This window comes from Coregonus clupeaformis, chromosome 5 (genome assembly GCF_020615455.1).
Source record: "Coregonus clupeaformis isolate EN_2021a chromosome 5, ASM2061545v1, whole genome shotgun sequence".
Lineage (NCBI taxonomy): Eukaryota > Metazoa > Chordata > Actinopteri > Salmoniformes > Salmonidae > Coregonus > Coregonus clupeaformis.
In genome coordinates, this window is record NC_059196.1 from 38,025,074 (window position 1) to 38,040,073 (window position 15,000).

A 15,000-nucleotide genomic window follows, 5' to 3' on the forward strand; every position below is an offset into this window, starting at 1 on the left:
AGAGAGAGAGAGAGAGAGAGAGAGAGAGAGAGAGAGAGAGAGAGAGAGAGAGAGAGAGAGAGAGAGAGAGATAACGATGTCATAATATGTCATAACAGCTGACATAACATGTCATAACCTGTTATAATATGGTCATAACCTGGTGTGACATATATTGCGTTATTTTATGGATGATTATGACACCTACATAGAGAGTGTAAAAACCCACAAAACAAGGCAAAACATTCCATTACACCATAGCCTACGTGTCAACAGTATGTTTATGTTGTATAAAAAATTTCTGAAATTGACCACATTAAATTATCATTGTAATTGTGCACATATTGATGTCAGACATGCACCTAACCCAGTGCTCTGTTGCTGATGACTGGGATATCAGGAGCAGGACAAGACACCCTCTTTATGACTGATGACTGACATAAGGGCATGTACGTGATAGGCCTATCTGGCTTATGTGATTATGATGGTCATAATGCTTCATGACAGTGTCAGAAAGTGTATTTTCTACAAGTTATTTAAATAAGATGAAAAAAACATGCCTGTAAAGAATTCATTACAACAACATTGGATTTAAGAAACAAACTTTAAACCGAAAGGACACTTCTTGGCAGGGAAAAAACTAATTTGAATAAATGTGGGTTTTGACACTCTTACGTAGTTGTCATAACCAGCCATAAAATGAACTTAATCCCCAAAAAACATTTCCACTGCATTTCAGCCCTGCGACAAAAGGACCAGCTGACATCATGTCAGTGATTCTCTCGTTAACACAGGTGATAGTGTTGACGAGGACAAGGCTGGAGATCACTCTGTCATGCTGATTGAGTTAGAATAGCAGACTAGAAGCTTTAAAAGGAGGGTGGTGCTTGAAATCATTGTTCTTCCTCTGTTAACCATGGTTACCTGCAAGGAAACATGTGCCGTCATCATTGCTTTGTACAAAAAGGGCTTCACAGGCAAGGATATTGCTGCTAGTAAGATTGCACCTAAATCAACCATTTATCGGATCATCAAGAACTTCAAGGAGAGAGGTTCAATTGTTGTGAAGAAGGCTTCACGGCGCCCAAGAAAGTCCAGCAAGCGCCAGGACCGTCTCCTAAAGTTGATTCAGCTGCGCGATCGGGGCACCACCAGTGCAGAGCTTGCTCAGGAATGGCAGCAGGCAGGTGTGAGTGCATCTGCACGCACAGTGAGGCGAAGACTTTTGGAGGATGGCCTGGTGTCAAGAAGGGCAGCGAGGAAACCACTTCTCTCCAGGAAAAACATCAGTGACAGACTGATATTCTACAAAAGGTACAGCGATTGGACTGCTGCGGACTGGGGTAAAGCCATTTTCTCTGATGAATCCCCTTTCCGATTGTTTGGGGCATCCGGAAAAAAGCTTGTCCGGAGAAGACAAGGTGAACGCTACCATCAGTCCTGTGTCATGCCAACAGTAAAGCATCCTGAGACCATTCATGTGTGGGGTTGCTTCTCAGCCAAGGGAGTGGGCTCACTCACAATTTTGCCTAAGAACACAGCTATGAATAAAGAATGGTACCAACACATCCTCCGAGAGCAACTTCTCCCAACCATTCATCTCAAGCCACAGAAATGTTTAGATTCCAAATGAAGGGGGTTTCTGCAGATGGGGATTCCAATGTCTGATATGTATGGGACATGCATATAGGGGTATGGAATAGGTCCCGGTGAAATGATTCATGAAATCCGCAGGATCATAGAAATCTCCAAACCATACTAGTTGTGTTTACATGTGTTTTTGCTGAGCTCGGCATAGTTCTGGTCTGCATAATCACTTCCCATAGAAGTGAGTTTAATGTTCGGCCCAATTGTTTCTGGAGGATCACAATACAATTAACAAGGTTTTGTTGAATCCTGGCATAAATTATGATTTATTAAATCCACTTATCACTTCACATTGATATCAGATGTGTTGCTGATGGCTACAACAGCAGTGTAAAGTATCCTGGTAGGGAACTGGACACTATGGAATCTGAGCCATATGGGATCTGAGCCATATGGGATCTGGACCCTATGGAATCTGAACCCTATGGGATCTGGACCCTATGGAATCTGAACCCTATGGGATCTGGACCCTATGGAATCTGGACCCTATGGGATCTGGACCCTTTGGAATCTGAGCCCTATGGGATCTGGACCCTATGGAATCTGAACCCTATAGGATCTGGACCCTATGGAATCTGAACCCTATGGGATCTGGACCCTATGGAATCTGAACCCTATAGGATCTGGACCCTATGGAATCTGAACCCTATGGGATCTGGACCCTATGGAATCTGGACCCTATGGGATCTGGACCCTATGGAATCTGAGCCCTATGGGATCTGGACCCTATGGAATCTGAGCCCTATGGGATCTGGACCCTATGGAATCTGAGCACTATGGGATCTGGACCCTATGGAATCTGAGCCCTATGGGACCTGGACCCTATGGAATCTGAGCCCTATGGGATCTGGACCCTATGGAATCGGAACCCTATGGGATCTGGACCCTATGTAATCTGAACCCTATGGGATCTGGACCCTATGGAATCTGAACCCTATGGGATCTGGACCCTATGGAATCTGAGCCCTATGGGATCTGGACCCTATGGAATCTGAGCCCTATGGGATCTGGACCCTATGGAATCTGAACCCTATGGGATCTGGACCCTATGGAATCTAAGCCCTATGGGATCTGAACCCTAGCATGTCCCACCAACCCTGTCATTTGATACTATGCTCCTACCAATATAACTCTGAAGTTAATCGTATGAAGGCCCTGCTGTCAGCACATTTGTTTCAGGGGCAACTGACCTTAGGTCTCTGGGAGGTTGACGTCACTGCACGAGGCTAAGGCACTGTACTGTAGCTACCAGCTTACATAATGTACTGCACACCCACAGTTCATTTCCAGAATATCATTAGCATAACTCAGTCGTGAGGTGTTAACATGACCTTCTAGCCTCCACTGTAGGTGTTCATGTTCATACAGAATGCAGTGTGCTGGAAGACAGCTGTGAAACGTTGTCTTTGTTTAGTAAAGAATAGAAGGTCAGTCCTTCTTCGAGTTTAGGGTGGTTTTTCCTGTGTAGGCTGTCAAAAGAGTGAATTATTAGGGCCTGTATCAGCATTCTGGCTGGGGTTGACTGATTGCACAAGATACCTTGAATTACTGTAAGTGAGACTCAACGTAGTGCTAAGAACATAACAATAAAGAAATTACTGTAAGAACACAGTCGGAACTATTAATATCTCTAAAGGAAACATGCGCATCTCATGGTCAGGAGTGTGTGTTTGTGTGTGTCTGTGAGTGGGTGTGTTTTTTGAGAGATTGGAGCTCCCACAGCCCATTGCTCACACACACAGGAAGTCATGACATGAACGATCTGAGAGACAAGGCAAGAAGGGCCTTCTATGCCATCAAAAGGAACATAAAATTTGACATACCAATTAGGATCTGGCTAAAAATACTTTAATCAGTTATAGAACCCATTGCCCTTTATGGTTGTGAGTTCTGGGGTCCGCTCACCAACCAAGAATTCACATAATGGGACAAACACCAAATTGAGACTCTGCATGCAGAATTCTGCAAAAACATCCTCCGTGTACAACGTAAAACACCAAGTAACGCATGCAGAGCAGAATTAGGCCAATACCCGCTAATTATAAAAATCCAGAAAAGAGCCGTTAAATTCTATAACCACTTAAAAGGAAGCGATTCCCAAACCTTCCATAACAAAGCCATCACCTACAGAGAGATGAACTTGGAGAAGAGTCCCCTAAGTAAGCTGGTCCTGGGGCTCTGTTCACAAACACAAACAGACCCCACAGAGCCCCAGGACAACAACAACAACAACAACAACAACAACACAATTAGACCCAACCAAATCATGAGAAAACAAAAATAATTACAAAAAAACAAAAAAACAGAGCAAACTAGAATGCTATTTGGCCCTAAACAGAGAGTACACAGTGGCAGAATACCTGACCACTGTGACTGACCCAAACTTAAGGAAAGCTTTGACTATGTACAGACTCAGTGAGCATAGCCTTGCTATTGAGAAAGGCCGCCGTAGGCAGACTTGGCTCTCAAGAGAAGACAGGCTATGTGCACACTGCCCACAAAATGAGGTGGAAACTGAGCTGCACTTCCTAACCTCCTGCCAAATGTATGACCATATTAGAGACACATATTTCCCTCAGATTACAGCGATCCACAAAGAATTTGAAAACAAACCCAATTTTGATAAACTCCCTTATCTACTGGGTGAAAAACCACAGTGTGCCATCACAGCTGCAATATTTGTGACCTGTTGCCACAAGAAAAGGGCAACCAGTGAAGAACAAACACCATTGTAAATACAACCCATATTTATGTTTATTTATTTTCACATTTGTACTTTAACTATTTGCACATTGTTACAACACTGTATATATACATAATATGACATTTGAAATGTCTTTATTATTTTGGAACTTCTGAGTGTAATGTTTACTGTTAATATTTATTGTTTATTTCACTTTTGTTTACTATCTACTTCACTTGCTTTGGCAATGTTAACATACGTTTCCCATGCCAAAAAAAACCTTAAATTGAAATTGAAATTGAATTGAATTGAGAGAGAGCGAGAGAGAGAGAGATAGAGGAGAGAGAGAGAGAGAGAGAGAGAGAGAGAGAGAGAGAGAGAGAGAGAGAGAGAGAGAGAGAGAGAGAGAATTGAGTGGGAAGGAGAGGTGGGTTGGAGCGGTACAGACAGGCATGTATGTTAGAGGGCTTTTTTTTCATGTGACCGGCTGGTTCTGGTTTTGTTGTGGTACAGGTCTTTAATGGTTTACTGCCCTCTGAGGCACAGATGGATGACTGGTAGACTGCTAGATGGCTTTAGTGTGTTTGTGTGTTTGTGTGTCTGTGTGTATGTGTGTGCGCACCTCAGGGCCCATGGACTAAGGGTGTTCAGACATGGGTGGACACGGAAGCACCATAAATCTCCCATGGGTCTTTGGTTCTGCAGATGTCTGGCTCCTGGCTTTAACATTCTGATCCAGACAAACCCATAAATCATCTCTCTCACCTTTAGGAATGCTCACTAACGCTCTCTCTCTCTCTCTCTCTCTCTCTCTCTCTCTCTCTCTCTCTCTCTCTCTCTCTCTCTCTTTATGTCTCTCTCATCTCTCTTACTGCTTTTCTCACTCGGCTGTGTGTGTGTGCGTGCGTGCGTGTGTGTGTGTGTGTTCGCAAAGGCGACTGGACGTCAGGTAAGAACATCAAAGACCATGTAATAATGTTGTCAGGACTGAGCGGCTGCTTGGCGACGGTTGCTCTGTTCATTTGTCTTGGGGTTGTATTAGTGATGTTATCACAACAGATAGACAGGTCACAGCAGACAGACAGGGTCACAGCAGACAGACAGGGTCACAGCAGACAGACAGGGTCACAGCAGACAGACAGCTCCACAGCAGACAGACAGGGTCACAGCAGACAGACAGCTCCACAGCAGACAGAGAGGGTCACAGCAGACAGACAGCTCCACAGCAGACAGACAGGGTCACAGCAGACAGACAGCTCCACAGCAGACAGACAGGGTCACAGCAGACAGACAGGTCACAGCAGACAGACAGGGCCACAGCAGACAGACAGGTCACAGCAGACAGACAGGTTCACAGCAGACAGACAGGTTCACAGCAGACAGACAGGGTCACAGCAGACAGACAGGGTCACAGCAGACAGACAGCTCCACAGCAGACAGACAGGGTCACAGCAGACAGACAGCTCCACAGCAGACAGACAGGGTCACAGCAGACAGACAGGTCACAGCAGACAGACAGGGTCACAGCAGACAGACAGCTCCACAGCAGACAGACAGGGCCACAGCAGACAGACAGGTCACAGCAGACAGACAGGTTCACAGCAGACAGACAGGTTCACAGCAGACAGACAGGGTCACAGCAGACAGACAGGGTCACAGCAGACAGACAGCTCCACAGCAGACAGACAGGGTCACAGCAGACAGACAGCTCCACAGCAGACAGACAGGGTCACAGCAGACAGACAGGTCACAGCAGACAGACAGGGTCACAGCAGACAGAGAGGTTCACAGCAGACAGACAGGGCCACAGCAGACAGACAGGTCACAGCAGACAGACAGGGTCACAGCAGACAGACAGCTCCACAGCAGACAGACAGGGTCACAGCAGACAGACAGCTCCACAGCAGACAGACAGGGTCACAGCAGACAGACAGGGTCACAGCAGACAGACAGGGTCACAGCAGACAGACAGGGTCACAGCAGACAGACAGCTCCACAGCAGACAGACAGGGTCACAGCAGACAGACAGGGTCACAGCAGACAGACAGGGTCACAGCAGACAGACAGGGTCACAGCAGACAGACAGGTCACAGCAGACAGACAGGGTCACAGCAGACAGACAGGGTCACAGCAGACAGACAGGGTCACAGCAGACAGACAGGGTCACAGCAGACAGACAGGGCCACAGCACATAGACAGGTCACAGCAGACAGACAGGGTCACAGCAGACAGACAGGGTCACAGCAGACAGACAGGGTCACAGCAGACAGACAGCTCCACAGCAGACAGACAGGTCACCGCAGACAGACAGGTCACAGTAGACAGACAGGTCAAAGCAGACAGACAGGTTCACAGCAGAGGACGCACTTTACATACTTAAGCCCTCCTGTAGGACTTCAGACCTTCTGCTCCATGTTTTTTTCAATAATACTACTACTAATATATTACATTTGTAACACACTTTTAATTTTACAAGAATAATCTCAAAGTTACTCTCTGTTTTTATCTTGCTGTTTTTCCCTCTTTTAGTCTGTCTCCCTACTGCCCCTGTGTTTTGTAGACGCTCAGTAAATCAGGTAGATTAGTTGAGTGCATACATACAGGTGGGCAGCAGAGGGCTGGCAGTGGTTGCCTTGTCTTTCACCTGTATTGCTCTGAATCTTGTTAAAGGTTCAGAAATATGCAATAGATAAATGTACAGTAGGCATGGACTAGGACTTATTTCTTAGATGAGTTGCCATGGGAGGCAGTGTAAATGTTATCTATTGGATGATGAGTTGCCATGGGAGGCAGTGTAAATGTTATTTATTGGATGATGAGTTGCCATGGGAGGCAGTGTAAATGTTATCTATTGGATGATGAGTTGCCATGGGAGGCAGTGTAAATGTTATTTATTGGATGATGAGTTGCCATGGGAGGCAGTGTAAATGTTATTTATTGGATGATGAGTTGCCATGGGAGGCAGTGTAAATGTTATCTATTGGATGATGAGTTGCCATGGGAGGCAGTGTAAATGTTATTTATTGGATGATGAGTTGCCATGGGAGGCAGTGTAAATGTTATTTATTGGATGATGAGTTGCCATGGGAGGCAGTGTAAATGTTATCTATTATGATGAGTTGATGGGAGGCAGTGTAAATGTTATCTATTGGATGATGAGTTGCCATGGGAGCAGTAAAATCTATGATGATGAGTTGCCACGGGAGGCAGTGTAAATGTTATCTATTGGATGATGAGTTGCCACGGGAGGCAGTGTAAATTTTATCTATTAGATGTGTACACCTTTACCACCTGTTGTAGTGTTGTACACTGAGTGTACAAAACATTATGAACCTCCCCCCACCCCCCCTTGCCCTCAGGACATCCTCAAATTGTCAGGGCATGGACTCTACAAGGTGTCAAAAGGTTTCCACAGGGATGCTGGCCCATGTTAACTCCAATGATTCCCACAGTTGTGTTAAGTTAGCTGGATGTCCTTTGGGTGGTGGACCATTCTTGATACATATGAGAAACTGTTGAGCGTGAAAAACCCAGTAGCATTGCAGTTCTTGACTCAAACCGGTGCACCTGGCACCTACTACCATACCCCATTCAAAGGCACTTCAATCTTTTGTCTTGCCCATTCACCCTCTTAATGGCACACATATACAAACCATGTCTCAATTGTCTCAAGGCTTAAAAATACTTCTTTAACCTGTCTCCTCCCCTTCATCTACACTGATTTAAGTGGATGGATTTAACAAGTGATATCAATAAGGGGATCATATTTTTCACCTGGATTCACCTGGTCAGTCTATGTCTTGGAAAGAGCAGGTGTTCCTAATGTTTTGTACACTCAGTGTAGTTGCCAGTATCTAGGCACGAGCCCACAGAACATGCCCACTGATGTGCAGCCAGTCAGGTGTCCCCTTGTGAATCGTTTTGATACAGTCAATCGTCATGCATTAAACTAGTTAGTAAATGTCAATGCTAACATTTTAAATCAGTTTATAGATTGAAGTCAATCCATTCCAGGTAAGCTGTAGACAGATGTTGGCAGGACATTGATCTCGTTGATAGGAGTTATGGCTATCAGATTAGTCTTGTGTAGCAGGTAGCAACGCACACACACAAACACACACACACACACACACACACACACACACACACACACACACACACACACACACACACACACACACACACACACACACACACACACCCATGCACACACACACACACACACACACACACACACACACACACACACACACACACACACACACACACACACACACACACCCACACGCACACACACACACGCACACACACACACACACACACATTGAAACCAATCTATTAATTTTCTGTTGCCCTATGTCTACCTCAAGTTAAAATATAAAGCGGAACATAAAGTAATGGCAGTGTAATAATGTTCCTTGAGCATATGCCTGGTCATCTGATTGGTGTCCAGCCAGTTCCTGGCTCCTCACTAGAATGGGATGAAGGAGGATTGGACAGTGATGTCAGGAATCTACAGATTGTCCAGGAATTTAATGTGCATGCACTGGGGGGCCAAATGGAACCCCCAGTCAATTAAACTGAATGAATGAAGATTATTGGATCTATGTGTACATCCTGGTTTCTATTTATGACATAACCTTTGTCCAATCCCTCTTCACTTCATTCTAGGTTCCGCTCACATTGCTCTCCCACAGCTGTTAGGACTCGCACTACTTCCTGTTTTCCAACACCTGTTTATTATCCAATGTGTCCTTGGTACCACCTGTTTCCTTAGCCAATCCGAGCGAGGGTCGACTGCAAATAGAACTCCATTCACAAAATGAGAATCACCTCCGCTGTTACGTGTGTTCCATTCATAGGAGAGTCCCAGGAAGGAACCTAGGGATTGCTTCCAGGTGACCCAGTAGATAAGCAGGAAGACTGGAGGGCTCTCTTGTCTCTGTCTCCTGTCTCTGTCTCTTTGTCTCCTCTGTCGTTCTCTCAGTCTGACACTCTATTTTGGTCTCCTTGTAATTCATTCAATTAATTTTGTTCACGTTTTATAGGCAGGAAGTACATGTGTTGATTTTACCAAAGCAGAACAGCTTTAAACTATAATACAGTAGATGAAAGGACAAAATCCCATTCTCTCTCTCTTTATTGTTCTCACTAAGGCCGTATGTCCTGCAGATGATGTGGTTTGACATTTAAAACAAAATTATGACACTATGATTAAACCAGAAACCAAAGGAAAAGAACACAAACAACAACAACATCAAGAACAACAACAACAACAACAACATAGGCCTTAGATTAGGAGGACACAGTCATGCTGTAGGAATGTCACATTGTTTTGTCCCAGAGAGTAAATCTCATCCAGGTTTACCCCACTCATACTATTAACTCCAGCATTTTACTGTGGGGACATCAGTCAACCCCACTCATTATATTAACTCCAGCATTTTACTGTGGGGACATCAGTCAACCCCACTCATACTATTAACTCCAGCATTTTACTGTGGGGACATCAGTCAACCCCACTCATACTATTAACTCCAGCCTTTTACTGTGGGGACATCAGTCAACCCCACTCATACTATTAACTCCAGCATTTTACTGTGGGGACATCAGTCAACCCCACTCATTATATTAACTCCAGCATTTTACTGTGGGGACATCAGTCAACCCCACTCATACTATTAACTCCAGCATTTTACTGTGGGAACATCAGTCAACCCCACTCATACTATTAACTCCAGCCTTTTACTGTGGGGACATCAGTCAACCCCAACTGACTTTGTTGAAAAATGATTTGGCTACAAAGTAAACATAAAAGCCATTGTTCGTGTTCATGTAATGTCATAAGAGATGAAGCTACTAATTGAAGACAAAATACAAAATACATTGTGCAGATGCATGAGATATTTAAAGATGGTTTAGATATGAAGGTCAATTTCTCTTGGTCAATATTGAAGGATTCTGGTACACATATGTCGATTTTTTGCATTTATACAGCAACATTTTACATTCTTCCTCAAGGATGAACGTCATTGAAAGAATATTGAGAACAAATGGTGAGGCTTTGGTCCGTTGTCACATGTACCATTTACAAAGACCCTGTCTGTTCGTGTCGCCCCCTCTAGGTAACCACATGCTCCTACGCGTGCTGCCATCCGTCTACACCAAACAGCCCCACGCCATCCATCGTCACCTAGGCAACCTGACGGCCATGATGTCACAGCTCGAGTCACCGGAGCAACAACACCTGCTGAGGCTGATCCAGATGGTCGCTGAGCAACAGCCACTGGTGTGTGTGTTTGTGTGTGTGTGTGTGTGTGTGTGTGTGTGTGTCACATACCTGTGTGGCCGTGCGTGCCTCTGTGTGTGTGATGGAGCGCATTCAGAGAACACATTAGTCATGAGAAAGTCCAGAATTCCTACATGTGGGAATGCTGTGCTGCACTCCAGAGAGTGTGGTCTAGCATGAGGAGGCTAAAGGGAGAGTAATGGGAGAGGGGAAAGTATGTACAGTTGAAGTCGGAAGTTTACATACACCTTAGCCAAATACATTTAAACTCAGATTATCACAATTCCTGACTTTTAATCCTAGTAAAAATTCCCTGTTTTAGGTCAGTTAGGATCACCACTTTATTTTAAGAATATGAAATGTCAGAATAATAGTAGAGAGAATGATTTATTTCAGCTTTTATTTATTTCATCACATTCCCAGTGGGTCAGAAGTTTACATTCACTTAATTAGTATTTGGTAACATTGCCTTTAAATTATTTAACTTGGGTCAAATGTTTTGGGTAGCCTTCCACAAGCTTCCCACAATAAGTTGGGTGAATTTTGGCCCATTCCTCCTGACAGAGCTGGTGTAACTGAGTCAGGTTTGTAGGCCTCCATGCTCGCACACGCTTTTTCAGTTCTGCCCACAAATGTTCTATAGGATTGAGGTCAGGGCTTTGTGATGGCCACTCCAATACCTTGACTTTGTTGTCCTTTTTTTTATTTATTTTTTATTTCACCTTTATTTAACCAGGTAAGCCAGTTGAGAACAGGTTCTCATTTACAACTGCGACCTGGCCAAGATAAAGCAAAGTAGTGCAATAAAAACAACACAGAGTTACATATGGGGTAAAAAAAAACATAAAGTCAGAAATACAACAGAAAATATATATACAGTGTGTGCAAATGTAGCAAGTTATGGAGGTAAGGCAATAAATAGGCTATAGTGCAGAATAATTACAATAGTATTAACACTGGAATGCTAGATGTGCAAGAGATTATGTGCAAATAGAGATACTGGGGTGCAAAAGAGCAAAATAAATAACAATATAGGGATGAGCCATTTTGAGCCAGTCCTTAAGCCATTTTCCACAACTTTGGAAGTATGCTTGGGGTCATTGTCCATTTGGAAGACCCATTTGCGACCAAGCTTTAACTTCCTGACTGATGTCTTGAAATGTTGCTTCAATATATCCACATAATTTTCCTTCCTCATGATGCCATCTATTTTGTGAAGTGCACCAGTCCCTCCTGCAGCAAAGCACCCCCACAGCATGATGCTGCCACCCCCGTGCTTCACGGTTGGGATGGTGTTCTTCAGCTTGCAAGCCCCCCCTTTTTCTTCCAAACATAACGATGTTCATTATGGCCAAACAGTTCTATTTTTGTTTCATCAGACCAGAGGACATTTCTCCAAAAAGTATGATCTTTGTCCCAATGTGCAGTTGCAAACCGTAGTCTGGGTTTTTTATGGTGGTTTTGGAGCAGTGGCTTCTTCTTTGCTGAGCGGTCTCTCAGGTTATGTCGATATAGGAATCGTTTTTACTGTGGATATAGATACTTTTGTACCTGTTTCCTCCAGCATCTTCACAAGGTCCTTTGCTGTTGTTCTGGGATTGATTTGCACTTTTCGCACCAAAGTACGTTCATCTCGAGGAGACAGAATGCGTCTCCTTCCTGAGCGGTATGACGGCTGCGTGATCCCATTGTGTTATACTTGCGTACTATTGTTTGTACAGATGAACGTGGTACCTTCAGGTGTTTGGAAATTGTTCCCATGGATGAACCAGACTTGTGGAGGTGACATGAGAGAACTTGAGAAGGTTGAACACCAGACGGGCTGCAGCGTTCTGGATAAGTTTGTAGAGGTGAGTTAAGGGAGAAGGTCTTCGGAAATAGTCTGGAGAAGAGAGGAGGGGATAGGATCAAGCGGGCAGGTTGTTGGGCTGCTGGCCGTCACAAGTCGCAAGATTTCTCTGGGCTGCATAACTAGTCAAATGATGTCAATTAGCCTATCAGAAGCTTCTAAAGCCATGACATCATTTTCTGGAATTTTCTAAGGCGTTTAAAGACACAGTCAACTTAGTGTATGTAAACTTCTGACCCACTGGAATTGTTATACAGTGAATTATAAGTGAAATAATCTGTCTGTAAACAATTGTTGGAAAAATTACTTGTGTCATGCACAAAGTAGATGTCCTAACTGACTTGCCAAAACTATAGTTTGTTAACAAGAAATTTGTGGAGCGGTTGAAAAATTAGTTTTAATGACTCCAACCTAAGTGTATGTAAACTTCCGACTTCAACTGTATGTATATACATGCTAGATGGATGTTCTCACCCACATAAAGAGAGAACAAGCTGAGTCATCAGAAACCCCTGCTGAGGGGAAAAGAGAGAGGTCACAAAGAGGTGAAAGACCACATTTAGAATACAATAGGAATCACACACACACACACACACACACACACTCATATACACGCTCATTATGAGTGTGTAGAGAATGCAGCCCTCATCAGTAGTGACCAATATTTTGACACTTCCTGTCTCTCTCACACTCATGATGCAAGAGTCCCATCTGATGATCTGAAGAGAGAGAGAGAGAGAGAGAGAGAGAGAGAGAGAGAGAGAGAGAGAGAGAAAGAGAGAAAGAGAGGGAGACAGAAACAGAGACAGAGATAGAGACAGAGACAGAGACAGAGACAGAGACAGAGAGAGAGAGAGGGGTGGGGGGGGTAAGAGATAGAGAAGGTGAAATAAATAAATAAAATGTGAGAGAAAATCAACAACAACATTAAGACCCAGAACAAAGGGCTGGTCTGGCCTGGTCTGGTCTGGGCTGGGCTGGTCTGCTGGGCTGGTCTGGCCTGGGCTGGTCTGCTGGGCTGGTCTGCTGGGCTGGCCTGGGCTGGTCTGGCCTGGTCTGGGCTGGCCTGGTCTGGTCTGGGCTGGTCTGGCCTGGGCTGGTCTGCTGGGCTGGTCTGGCCTGTTCTGGGCTGGTCTGGGCTGGTCTGGTCTGGGCTGGTCTGACCTGGGCTGGTCTGGCCTGGTCTGCTGGGCTGGTCTGGCCTGTTCTGGGCTTTTCTGGGCTGGTCTGGTCTGGGCTGGTCTGGGCTATTCTCGTCTGGGCTGGTCTGGCCAGGACAGATAATGAGGCAAAGGGGATTGAGTTTACCCAGTTAGTCCCATAGCAAGGCTATTCATCACCCCATAGATCACGCGTCTGACCCCCTGACCCATTACAGAGAAAGACATCACTTTTCTCCCTGATTGACTGACCAGCACAGCCAGGGGTCAGGCAGGGGTCAGGCATGGGTCAGCCAGGGGTCAGCCAGGGGTCAGCCAGGGGTCAGCCAGGGGTCAGGCAGGGGTCAGCCGGAGCGACAGAGGTTGTGGAGGGGTCATGACTCAAACACGTCAACTGACTGACTGGTGTGTGCATGTATGCGTGTGTGTGTCCATGTGTGTCCATGTGTGTCCATGTGTGTCCATTTCTTTGAACGTCTGTCTCTCTTCCTTTTCTATTCCTCTCAGATCCCTCAACAGTCTCCCTCCCTACTTTCTGCTGTGTCCCTCCCAGACCCCTCAACAGTCTCCCTCCCTGATGTCCTGTTCTAGATCTCCGTGATCACTGTGTGCTTAGGACTGCTGTCACCACCAGGCCTCTCTCTCTTCATCGCAACTCTGCTCTCTCTTTCTCTCTCTCTCCTAATCTCAACTCTACCAACACTTCTCTTTCTCATCTTCCTCCTCTTTTAACTTTCTGTTCTGTACTCATCTTTCTCATCTTCCTCCTCTTTTAACTTTCTGTTCTGTACTCATCTTCCTCCTCTTTTAACTTTCTGTTCTGTACTTCCTACTCTAATTTTTACTCCTAATTTGAAATGTGTGTAGTTCTGTACCTGTCTATTCGTTTGATGTATTATGTAATGTTATGTAGTTCTGTCCTTCAGCTATTATGTAATGTTTTGTGTGGACAACAGGAAGAGTAGCTGCAGCTTTGGCTGTAGCTAATGTGGATCCTAATAAAGTACTGAATACTCTCATACCGCCTTTTAGCCTCTTTACCTTCCTTCAACCCAATGCTGATCACTGGTTTTATCCTCTCCCCCCTCCCCCTCTCTCTCCCCCTCCCCCTCTCTCTCCCCATCCCTCCTCTCTCTCCCCCTCCCTCCTCTCTCTCCCCCTCCTCATCTCTCTCCCCCCTCCCCCTCTCTCTCCCCTCCCTCCTCTCACTCCCCCCTCCCCCCTCTCTCCCCCTCCCTCATCTCTCTCCCCCTCCCCCTCTCTCTCCCCTCCCTCCTCTCGCTCCCCCTCCCCCTCTCTCCCCCTCCCTCCTCTCTCTCCCCCTCCCTCATCTCTCTCCCCCCTCCCCCTCTCTCTCCCCCTCCCTCCTCTCGCTCCCCCCTCCCCCTCTCTC

The 15,000-nt window shown here is 45.4% G+C and overlaps 1 protein-coding gene across 1 annotated transcript in view; it reads left to right on the forward strand.

Annotated features, from left to right (window-relative positions):
• veph1 (ventricular zone expressed PH domain-containing 1) overlaps positions 1-15,000 on the forward strand; it is a 163,135-nt gene that overhangs the window by 69,042 nt on the left and 79,093 nt on the right. The window contains exon 5 of the mRNA XM_041876871.2: positions 10,435-10,598. Coding sequence (XP_041732805.1) covers positions 10,435-10,598 — 164 coding nt within the window. The remainder of the gene's footprint in view (positions 1-10,434; positions 10,599-15,000) is intronic.